The sequence below is a fragment of the Trifolium pratense genome, linkage group LG1 (assembly GCF_020283565.1).
Source record: "Trifolium pratense cultivar HEN17-A07 linkage group LG1, ARS_RC_1.1, whole genome shotgun sequence".
Lineage (NCBI taxonomy): Eukaryota > Viridiplantae > Streptophyta > Magnoliopsida > Fabales > Fabaceae > Trifolium > Trifolium pratense.
Window position 1 is genome coordinate 37,572,152 of NC_060059.1, and position 11,251 is coordinate 37,583,402.

At 33.5% G+C, this 11,251-nt stretch overlaps 3 protein-coding genes across 3 annotated transcripts; 2 read left to right on the forward strand and 1 right to left on the reverse strand.

Moving 5' to 3' along the window:
• Nucleotides 1–392: 392 nt before the first annotated feature.
• On the reverse strand, nucleotides 393–1,550 carry LOC123914440 (guanine nucleotide-binding protein subunit gamma 2-like). Its single transcript, XM_045965602.1, has 4 exons — nucleotides 1,139–1,550; nucleotides 944–996; nucleotides 784–828; nucleotides 393–620 (listed from the first exon to the last, which is right to left on the reverse strand). Exons 1-4 carry the CDS (start codon nucleotides 1,340–1,342, stop codon nucleotides 533–535), a joined length of 390 nt encoding a protein of 129 aa, XP_045821558.1. The 5' UTR covers nucleotides 1,343–1,550; the 3' UTR covers nucleotides 393–532.
• A 1,233-nt stretch (nucleotides 1,551–2,783) lies between these two features.
• LOC123914450 (ribosomal RNA small subunit methyltransferase H-like) lies at nucleotides 2,784–6,785 on the forward strand. The gene is made up of 5 exons (XM_045965613.1): nucleotides 2,784–3,194; nucleotides 4,272–4,514; nucleotides 4,780–4,848; nucleotides 5,159–5,354; nucleotides 6,263–6,785. The coding sequence occupies exons 1-5, from the start codon at nucleotides 2,829–2,831 to the stop codon at nucleotides 6,673–6,675; spliced, it is 1,287 nt and encodes a 428-aa protein (XP_045821569.1). The 5' UTR covers nucleotides 2,784–2,828; the 3' UTR covers nucleotides 6,676–6,785.
• A 493-nt stretch (nucleotides 6,786–7,278) lies between these two features.
• LOC123914459 lies at nucleotides 7,279–10,163 on the forward strand. Its single transcript, XM_045965626.1, has 8 exons — nucleotides 7,279–7,433; nucleotides 7,577–7,661; nucleotides 8,319–8,549; nucleotides 8,753–8,861; nucleotides 9,109–9,154; nucleotides 9,424–9,509; nucleotides 9,714–9,772; nucleotides 9,865–10,163. The coding sequence occupies exons 1-8, from the start codon at nucleotides 7,430–7,432 to the stop codon at nucleotides 9,977–9,979; spliced, it is 735 nt and encodes a 244-aa protein (XP_045821582.1). The 5' UTR covers nucleotides 7,279–7,429; the 3' UTR covers nucleotides 9,980–10,163.
• The last annotated feature ends 1,088 nt before the right edge of the window (nucleotides 10,164–11,251 follow it).

The window sequence follows — 11,251 nt, forward strand, 5'->3', positions numbered from 1 at the left end:
GGAAGCTTCACTACAAGTAAAATATCATTTGCACATAGGACTAAAAAGATAAACTTACCCTTACTAACTGTGAAGTATATGCATTGATCTATTTTTGTAAGATTCGGTATTCGGTCTAAGGACCGACTAATTTGAAGGATATAAATCATACCCTCCACTAGCCAAAACTTTTGCTATGCATGCATTGATCTACTGCTTAGTTCATCAAAACAAGAACTGAAAAATAAGAATGCAAAAATCTACCTCCCTTTGAAGTCATTGTCATCAATATCTATAACTCACAAGTAATATGGAGTGAATGAACTAATCCTCAGAACTATCGAGTTGAATGATCCACTAATTAAAGAGGAACTTTGATACTTCTATAGCATTTTTTTTTGACAATGTAAAACTTAGCATAGAAAGCTGTTACAAACTTTAATTACTTTATCATGTAGTAAATTATAATTTTGCTTTTCTTGCAGGAAAGTTTTAAATTATGAATGAATACATAGATCACCCAAAGAAAAAGAAAAACTATAAAACAAAATTTCTAAATCCATCGCTTATGATTTCGAGAGTTGTGAGCTCCTCCAAACCATCTATCCCAACCAGAACCAGCATCAACTGAACCTTGAATCCTGCAAGCATTTACATGTCATCAATTCATAATCTTTCTTTCTTATAAACTATCCGCTATAAGCTCAAATTTTGTCTAGTCCAAACAAAGTCGTAAAAAATACACAACATTGCATCCTTAAATTGTAATGTGAGCATGAAAAGTCAAGAGGATCTTAATTTTACCATGGAAGTAGAGGATCTGGATTGGATTCAACACTTGAAATGACACTGCAAATTGTTTAAAAGCACAATGAATGGACCATATTGAATGATATGAATAAAAGTAATGAAAATAATAGTAACAATCCATTTTAGAAAGTATTTGTTTTATTTTTGTGCTTACTCCTTGCAGATTGTGGAACATTCACCTATTGTTTCAAGTTTTTCCAACTCTTCCTGCATCATCATAGGTTCAAACTACTATTCAATATCAATTTCTTCTAAATTAATTATGCATATTATAAAAAAAATAAAATTAGATATACCAATTAGAAGCTATATATTTTAGTAAAATATAAAGAAGAGAAATGAGGTTGACCTGCAAAATATTGATTTGGTTATTGAGGTTAGATATGGAAGCTTGCAACCTATGTTTGCCATAGAAACCAGGAAAAGAAACAGTTCCAACTTGTGTAAATGGATGAAGAGGAACCTTTTCTTTATTTTCTATGATGAATTCATCTGATTCTCTTCCATTTTCTACATCTTCTGATGGTACTTCTATTGATTGCTGCCTATCCATGATGGATTGCACCACCCTGCCACTAATTAGTGATTATTGTCAAAAAAAAGTAGGTGATTCTACAATCAAACTCAAAACTCATCCTCCATAAAGCAATTGAGTCAATAATAATTATAAGATGGTCAAAAAAGGAGGGTGGAACATGAGACTTCAAGTGGGAGTGGACCAAATGATATTAAAATAACCAATTATATGAAAAAGAGGTGGAGAGGAAGGGGACAAGGGGTGACATGATAATAGGGGTTTGGATTGTTGTGTGGAGGGATGGAAAAAAGGAAGAAAAAAAAAAAGTAACCGCGGATCCACGGATAAAATCTGCCACGGACATATGAAAAATAGTTTAATGAATATTCATAGATAAAAGTCTTTTTACATAAAATTTAAAGGCCTAAAGCCTTGTTTGGCCCTTGAGCCAGCGCCCTAATTATATATGACACCGTATATATTTATCTTTTATCTCTTTTATGCTTTTTTTTTTTTTTTTTTTTTTTTTATCTTGTACACTTTATGTGACATAATATTTTACAACAAATACTTGATGTCGAAACATCATTTCATAAAGAAAGTGTGGACTATGAAAAGATAAGTATGTATTAATTTATTTTAAAAAAATTATGACAACAAATTTCAACACTACGGATAATAAAATCAATGAAATTTTGTGATTGATTATATTTAGTAGACGACTAATAAAAATAAATGTTGAATCCCGTGAGTTTAATTCAGTTGGTAGAGACATTACATTTTATATGCAGGATCGAAGTTCGAATCCTGAATACTTCACTTATCCATTTAAAAGTGAAATTTTCAGTTGCTATGATACCTAAAACAAAATAAAAATAAGTGTTGCATTTCATTAACTATCAAATAAACATAGTAATTAACAACAATTTCATTTTGCCAGCTATCGTTAGTTGGTTAAGTGGTGATTGACACTGAACTTTGTAAGGGAGACCACAGTTCGATCTCCCGCAACTACGATCGGGAGACCACAGTTCGATCCCCCGCAACTACGATCGGGAGATGAACCATTTGATGTCAGAACTTACTCTGAACCATCTTAAATTAAACCGGTGACGAAAGAAAAACAAAATTCATTTCACCAAAAAAATAGTATATACAATAATAAGTTAATAACAACAATTTGAAACATAATTGACCACAATATTTTACCAAAATGAGTTTTCCTTTAAATTATTTAAACTGTGGTTTATTTTTTTTTTGATACATCAGAAAATAAAAAGCAAAAAACAGAAAGCAAACTAGGCTCGCAGGCGAGCAACACCTGAAGCATCAGCTATCAAAACATTACTAAGCTGAGGAGGACAGCTATGCCAAATCTTTAGGGAGACATCTGAGGTAGCGCCCTTCTTGGCAAGCCAATCTGCACACTCGTTGCCTTCTCTAAGAGTATGATGGAAAGCAATAGTCCAATCCAAATGAAACACATCGAGTTTAGTTTAGGTCTGTAGCAACGAAAAAAACAATGGCAACAGTTTCAAAGATATCGTCACTGTTATCATCATCCAAACCTAAACCTAAACTCATTTTTCATCATATCAATTCTTTTCTTCTCTCTGCTTCAAATCTCAAAGCCCTTAGCACCACCGCCGGCGGCGGCGGAGGTATGAGAACAACAAAGACGAAGAAAACAGAAGCAGCACTTGCAAAGGAAAAAAGACGAACTCGTTCCGATAAACAACTTGACGAAGATACAATAGTTGAACTTTACAACAATAATTCGCATCTTCATATTCCTGTTTTGCTTTCTGAAGTTTTGGATGTCTTCTCAAATTGTTCGTTAACTTCTTTTGTTGATTGTACTCTTGGTGCTGCTGGTCACTCCACCAATGTTAGTATCATCAATTTCTCAAATTATATATTTTGCTTAGAGATAAGTAGGAGATAGATATAGGGTCTGTTTGGATAAACAGCTTATTATAGCATATGTGCTTATGGGCCTGTTTGAATTGACTTACTGTTGAGCTTATGCTAAACAACTTACGAAAATAAATAATTTTTTATGTATTATTTTTTTCAAGATAGTTTATGAAAAAACAGCTTATAAAGACACAATTTTTGTTAGTAAAAACTTACGAAGTAACATAAAAGTTTATTTATTTGCATAAGCTATTTTCATAAGCTTAAAAATAAGCCAAATCCAAACAGGCCCTATGTGTATAACTATAAGCTTACAGAAGCTATTTTTATAGCAAAAGATATGTATACCACGGGCTGTTTTCATTAGTTATAGTATTGGAGAACTTATAAAAATAAGTTGAAAAAAACTTACAAAAATTGTTTGTTTTCATTAGTTCTCTGAAACAGTCTCACAAAACTTATGTCGGTAGATGAGTTCAAATAAGTCAATCCAAGTAGTCCCTTAACCTTATCAAAGGAAATTTATGACTAGTTTACTCGAGTCTAATTAAGTACTATGCATTCACATTGTAAAACACAATTATACTATAGGAGAAATATTGTAACAAAGTGACACTATGGTGAAATCTGACCATAATGTTTTACATTGCATAATCCTTAAACTTGATTTACTTTGTATGATCAAGTGATTGAGCATGAGTGGCTAATGAACTTGAGTTAAATTTGAATCGATCTGGAGTATCTGAGTTTGATTTTTGATTGAAACAATTATTGGCTAGAATTTGTTTACCTCTCAACCGAACTTCGAATTACTATTATATGACCCCTTTTCCCTAGAAACTGAAGGATTAAGACCACAGATTTTTTTTACTTTCTATATCCTTATAGCTTTAAAGATTTAAATTATTCCGCTGCTCTCTATTTCTCTTCGACCAAATACTATGTAAAAGTAAAACACTTCATTTTCATATCTGTTGATTTTTTTATTACTTGTGCTTATGTGCTGAACTCACCCTTCTCCTTGTTATTGAATGAATGAATGGAATAGGTGATTAGAGGTCATCCAGAGTTGAAGTATTTTGTTGGGATGGATGTGGACCCTGTGGCAAGTGACGTCGCAAAATCACGCATCAGTTCAGTTTTGGACGATAGGAAGTCTAGTGTGAAAGTATTTACAGTGTTAAGGAATTTTAGACACGTCAAGTCTGTGCTTAGAGGAACGGGCGAGGAACACTTAGAGCCATCGTCTGTTAATGGCATCTTGATGGACCTGGGAATGTCATCTATGCAGGTTCATTTCCAGCATTATATAGGATACATTGACCTGCGCTCTTGTGTTGTGTCGTATTCATGGTTTTAAATTGTAATCATGTTTATTGCTTGAAAACATATTGAACTACTATGTTTTGTGTTTTGTAGAATGTAGTTCAATTCAAAACCATGATTATGTCTAATCTTGTGGTGCTGGGATTTGTGGTTGAGTGTTTTGAATCTTTCATCATGTCTTGATGAAGAGAAGTTTTCTTATTGTTTATTCCTTGTATTTTTTGTTTTAGGTGGACGATCCTCAAAGAGGATTCAGTGTGCTTAATGATGGACCACTTGATATGCGCATGGATCCTCAGGTATAATTTACCGCATTTCAGAGTTCAATGTAATACTTATATTTATGCTCTTTGTAGGAAGAATAGATATAATTGTAATTTTTTTTTTTAAGCGATATGATTGTAAATTGTTTACCTGTAGAATAGTAGTGGCAGTAAAAAATGTCGGCATCATGTGAATGTTGTTTAGTGTTGTATGGTGCCTTACTTTTGAGTGGTGGATTGTTCAAGTAAATAAATTACTTGTGGAATCATATTTTTTCCACCTGTTTACTGCAGAGTAATACATGATTTTTCTTTCCTATTAAACTGATGGACAGGCCTATGACAGGCAAGCCTCAAAGCAGAAGACATATTAAATTCTTGGCCAGATTCTGAAGTGGGCCGTATCCTAAGGGATTATGGGGAAGAAAGTAATTGGCGTACTCTGCAGAAGAAAATTGTCCAAGCCCGTTTACAAGGTGGATTACATTCCACTACTGACTTGCTGGATCTTATTCGGCGTGTGACTCCTGCTGCAATGAAAGGCAAGTCCGTCTTCAGTTTCCTATTGTAGCTCTGTTTTTTTTAAGGACTATAAGCATAATTTCTCATGCATATGCCATTTCTGATCTAAATGCATTTTTCAAATTTATAATATGGTATTCACATTCCAATCCTACTCAAGATCCCACAAATGTCTATTACATTTCATCCCAATAAAAGTTCTTACTTGGTACTATTGTCCCCAATTCTCAAAGACTGTAACTACCATAGTTGGGCTTGTGCTATGACTATGACTTTACAGATGAAGAACAAGTTTTATTTCATAGATGGTTCAAGCAAGAAATCTTTTGATGAAGTAGAAGTCACACTCATCTGTTCATGGAAGCGGTGCAATACGGTTGTTCGTTCTTGGTTGGATCATTCCATATTGACTAAAGTTGCAATAAGAGTTGAATGTACTGATGATGCATCAGAGGATTGACATGATGTTACAGATAGGTCTCTTCAAGGGGATATTGTCTGCATTTCTCAACTATATGTTGATCTTTCCTCTTTGAAACAAGGAAATATACCTTTTATTGCTTACTTTACAAACCTCTGATACCATATTTTGAATTTGAGAAATGTATTAGTTGGATTCTCATTCCAGATGAACGAGTATTTATGCAGGGTAAGGAGAAAGGATAGAAATAACAGAAAATACATACAATTAATGGACAATGACAACAAACATTCAGTAACTAATTACAGATCAAAATCAAGTAGATTTTATATCATCTAATACATTACACGATCTAACATGTTAATTTTCTCTTCAATATCATTCTTGACATACATATTGCTGTCATTTGAGGGATTCATAACTCAAGCTTTGTCTCAGACCGCAATTTTTTTCATGGATAGTTGTGATTCTTGTGATCATAAACAAGTTTTGATTACATTGCAACAGGTGGACGACAAGGTTGGATAAAAACAGCAACCCGTGTATTTCAAGCATTAAGAATCGCTGTCAATGATGAACTGAAGACTCTTGAGGACTCCCTGTATTCTTGTTTTGACTGCCTTGCACCTGGGGGCAGACTTGCTGTCATATCTTTTCACAGTTTGGAGGACAGAATTGTGAAGCAGACATTTCTTAATATAATTAAAAGGAATGATGACATTCCCGAAGGGGAGAGCTGCAATAGTGATCTTAGGAAGATAATTGATGAAATCAAAGAAAAAGAAGCATGGATAAAACAAGTACTGCATGGATCAGATGGAATAATTCTCACAAAACGACCAATCACGCCGTCGGAAGAAGAAGAGAGCTTGAACCGCCGATGTAGAAGTGCAAAGCTCAGAGTTATTCAGAAGCTTTGAAGATAAAAGTTGAGATTGCTGTTTGGAGTAGAGCTCTTAGAAATCTATGTATTTATAAACTTGTTTGTACCTTCACTGTCCTATATATTCAAAATTTTCATTAGTAGGAATTTTTTTAAAGGCTTATAAATTACTTGCAAATTTTTAAAGAAGAAAAACAAATTACCTGTTTTTGACTCGTAAAATCTGGCTCAAGAAAACATTTTAGTAACTTTTTTTTTAAAGGCTGAAGAAAACAATTTAATAACTTAACTACGAACATATATCAGTTAATGTATAAAATATATTAATTATCGTGTATATATATATCACTCAATTGGTAGTTATTATTGATATTATTGGAGGGTTCAAACCCCGAATTCCACTTCTCCACATTATAAGTGTGCGAGTCTAGCCACACAGTAAAATGCATGTTTAGATTCATGATGAATTCAGCAGAATCCGACACATTATAATTTTATGCAAAATCTCGGGGGTTCTTCGTAATTTCAACAAATTCACCAAGATTCCAAACATTCACGTAAGTAATATTTTTCAATGGGTTAGATTGTTAGAACAGGATCAAATTATTGTGGTGAATGTGAATAAATAACCATGTTTTTGTCTCCTTTGAAGGGAATAAATAATACTTTCAGTGACAGATAGATGAAGTTATAAGTGACAGTGCCACAGTGGCATTTATTTCAACAACAGTTCCTTTCTTTGTCTTCATTTCTTCCAAACTCCCAACTTTACCAAAAACGGATTAATTTTGATGGGTAAGAAACAAATCTTTTCTTTTTCTCTTTTCATACACCAAAATTTCAAGATTTTTCTCATTTTGAGCTATGTGATTCTTTACTTTTGTTAAATTCTTGTTTCCTTTCCACTAATCTCTGTTGCTGGTGCTTTGTTTTTGCAGCAAAAGCAATCCCTTTGTGTAACAAATGGTATGGACATGGACAACACTTCTGGACCACACATTCCTTGCAAAATTTCAACCACCGGTTTGTTTCCTCAACTTGCTTACATTCTACAAATAATATTCTTAGCATTATTACATTTACATATCATTTTTCACATTTACTAATATGACTCCATCTACATGTAGTAGTTTCTTTTCATACATACATAGTAAATTCCCATTTTTTTTAGTATACAAGAAAAATAAATCGGAACAATTTAGTCACCGCATGAACATTGTCACATCTAGTCCAATTCAATTCAGCTAGGGACTAAGTTTGTCTGGTTTAATTTTACAAGTAGTAAAAAAATGCTTTTATGTTTTTTCCAGGGACTAGATTGGATTTCACGTTTTTTCGAAGAATTACATTCGGTCTTCACTCTTTAATATATTAAAGCATGATTGTATTCACTTTAATTTTTTTTGGATAGGCGAATATTAATAAGTTGGCGATCACGTTAATTTTCTGAGTTTGAACCCTTAACTTCTCTCCTAAAATTTCTTGAATGTCCTTTAGTTCATCAACCGAGCTACCTACTGTATTCACTTTTAATTATTATTATTACTAAGTTGTCACATTTCCTGTTTTTAGATATTTGTATACATCATTATTTGTCCAATAGTGAGAACTTCTTGTAGCACTTTTTTTGTGTACATTTTCTAAGAGTTGTTACTTTCGTTCATAAATTTGATTTTTCAGGAAAAAAATGGACATCAAGGTTAAAGCAACGACTTCTTCGGATTCAAATGTAAAGAAAGCAAATATGTTTGCTACCAAAAAGGAAAGAATTAAATTGCCAACATATGATGATGTTATTGGAGGCAAGAAATTCCACATCAGTGAATTTTTAAACCAGCCTAGTGGAATTGCAGCTGTTTTGAACACAAAGGCCTTACAATCATTTCAATCTCTTGATGCTAACACATACAGGTTTGTCACATCTTCAATTCTTTTCCGGTGGCTTCAATTGTTCTTTCAATGATTTGGTTTCGACAATGCTTTTAGAGTTTAGACATCAAATACTTATTTTAAACTGTTATGAACTCTAGCAATTAAAACTATCTTATTGCAATTATGCTGTGGAAGAAGTCTGAATCTGAAATGAAGTACCGATTACATGTTGTAATGTGTAGGTGCGAACTTCCTAAACTTCGACTTTTGAACTTTGAAGCTGCTCCTTTTATAGATCTGCGGGTTACCTCAACTGAAGAAGATTGCTTGGTTGAAATGATTTCTTGTAAGGTGTTCCCTTTATAGGATTTGACACCTTTATTTTTTCTTTTGGTAAAGTAATAGATGGAAGACACACATACACATGCACGCACATGCGCACGATAGGATATATTACCATCGCTGAAAATCAAAATTATATGTGAGAATGTTTGATAGAAATGCTATTGTACCTTAGTTTTATTGAACATGCAAAATTTCAACATTCTTATTCATTTATCCCATTTGATTTTTGGATACTTTACTATGTTTTTCACAGTTTGAGGGTTCACAAGTTGTAGAAGAGCAAAACGACCACTTTTCAGGTATTTATATTGTGTCCGTAGTATTTTTTTTTTAATAAACATGTTAATGGTGTGATATATCCACTACTTTTTGCGATGAATAATTTCTACCGGAGAACTTAGATGGCCACCTTTACTGGCATCTTCCCTCCCAATCACATTTCTTCATCTGCAAAGCTCGAACGCGAGACCTTGCTTAAGGGATCCGAGTCCACATCCACTCGGATCAATGTAATGTTGATATATTGTGTCCACAGCAATGTTTGTTGATCATTTCCATGGATTTGCAGCATTCATGAAAAACCACATGACATGGAATGATGATGATACTGAATCATTTTTGGAAGTTGATGTCAATTTGAATCTCACACTCGAGGTTACTCTTATACTCAAACTAAAAAAAATACTATAGTAATATAATACTGTCACATTCATACTTGATTCCTCCTTAAGTCTTTGCTATTTCAACTTGTTATCTGCATTTAAATAAAATGTTACCTTACCATATAACTAAGCTTCAGTATGATATTACAGTACTTTTCACTTTCCTTTTATCTAAAAAAAATATTCTGTTTTGCAGATCTACACACGCCCATTTACTATGATGCCTATTTCAGCTGTTGAGGGTCCTGGAAACATGTGAGTTATTTAATTCATAATCTTACAACTAACTCAATGTAAGAACTTGTTTACTCAGATATTATAATATATAATTGTTTGGCTATGTGCAGAATGATGCAAGCTTTGGTGGACAAGCTTGTACCATTGCTACTTCAGCAAATGTTACAAGATTATGATGAATGGGTTCAAAAGCAATTGTATTCTGTAAATCAGTCTTCTAGTTAGGGAATATTTGTTTTAGCTTATTTTTATAGTAGAGGCAACAGAAGAAGGGATAATCTTTTCATGTTTATGAAAAAGAGAGAAAAATGAATAGTAAGTATTTGGTTTCTAAGAAGTCTGTATTAAGACCATCCATGTAATGTAACATTACTCTTTTTCAATTTTTTTTCTTTCTTTTTTGTGGTCACAATACATTTTATTCCTTTTTTTTTTGTATCAATGACGGCTTAAAGCCCCAAAAAGAGAGATTACAAGGGGATCAAACGAGGGGAACTATGTCCTATACCATCAGAGGCAATAATATGCCTAACCTGAATCGGACAAACATCAAAATAAGCAACATTACAATCTAACTCACATCTTATATTAGCCATAGCATCTGCACACTGATTAGCTTCCATGTAGGAATGAGAAATATGCACATTCTAATTCAAAGCCAACAATCTTCGAATATTCTTCACCAACGAGTAACCCATACCACTCCTTGTCGTACCTGTTCTGATTACATGAGAAACTGCTAAAGAATCAATGTTTAATTCAACCTCATGGAATCCTAACATCCTAGTATACTTCAGCCCTTCTAATACTCCTCACAATTCCGCCATGAAAGCACTACAGTTACCAACAAACTTGGCAAATCCACCACACCATTTACCCCGGCTATCTCTAATGACACCACTGCATCCCGCATTACTCCCAGTGTCATTCTTACAAGCTCCATCCGTATTTAACTTCACTCTCCCTTCTGCTGGAGGCTTCCAACCAATCATATATACGAACTTCTCGAGGTACCTTCACTATAATTCTACTAGCCATACTTGCTTGATATAATACTTTCAATATAATTCATCACATGGTATACCTGATTTGATGGTCTACTAAAAGCATCATTATGTATTTCTTTATTCCGCCACAAACAAATACGATGACAAGCCGTTGCCCAAAAATCACCCCCCCCCCCCAATCAAATATCATTGATCCACAAATGACAATATACCCGTGGTATCCATAGCGGGTGTTATAAACTAAAATTAGTATAAAAAAATCGAGATTTAGTCCCTAATTTAGACAAAATACATTAACTTTATGTGATCAACTTGCCGATTCTCTTTGTGCATTCACACACTAGGAAAGAATATAATTTCACGCCATTGAATACATATTAGTACTTTACATTTGAAGAAGAGGAGTTTTTAACTTATGATCCCCAAACACGAGATATCTGGATCTGCAAACAAAAGTGCTCAAAATCGATCAACTTTTCCTTTTATACCT

What these genes read in the sequence shown, in the direction of transcription:
- LOC123914440 (XM_045965602.1), bottom strand. Translation starts at nt 1,342, where the DNA reads ATGGATAGGCAGCAATCAATAGAAGTACCATCAGAAGATGTAGAAAAT. An exon ending in ACCAAATCAATATTTTGCAG is followed by an intron (nt 997 to 1,138) that starts GTCAACCTCATT and finishes ATGATGATGCAG; the next exon opens with GAAGAGTTGGAAAAACTTGA. An exon ending in CCAGATCCTCTACTTCCATG is followed by an intron (nt 621 to 783) that starts GTAAAATTAAGA and finishes AAATGCTTGCAG; the next exon opens with GATTCAAGGTTCAGTTGATG.
- LOC123914450 (XM_045965613.1), top strand. Translation starts at nt 2,829, where the DNA reads ATGGCAACAGTTTCAAAGATATCGTCACTGTTATCATCATCCAAACCT. An exon ending in ATATGCGCATGGATCCTCAG is followed by an intron (nt 4,849 to 5,158) that starts GTATAATTTACC and finishes GGCCTATGACAG; the next exon opens with GCAAGCCTCAAAGCAGAAGA. An exon ending in GACTCCTGCTGCAATGAAAG is followed by an intron (nt 5,355 to 6,262) that starts GCAAGTCCGTCT and finishes ACATTGCAACAG; the next exon opens with GTGGACGACAAGGTTGGATA.
- LOC123914459 (XM_045965626.1), top strand. An exon ending in TTGCAAAATTTCAACCACCG is followed by an intron (nt 7,662 to 8,318) that starts GTTTGTTTCCTC and finishes TTGATTTTTCAG; the next exon opens with GAAAAAAATGGACATCAAGG. An exon ending in GCAAAACGACCACTTTTCAG is followed by an intron (nt 9,155 to 9,423) that starts GTATTTATATTG and finishes ATGGATTTGCAG; the next exon opens with CATTCATGAAAAACCACATG.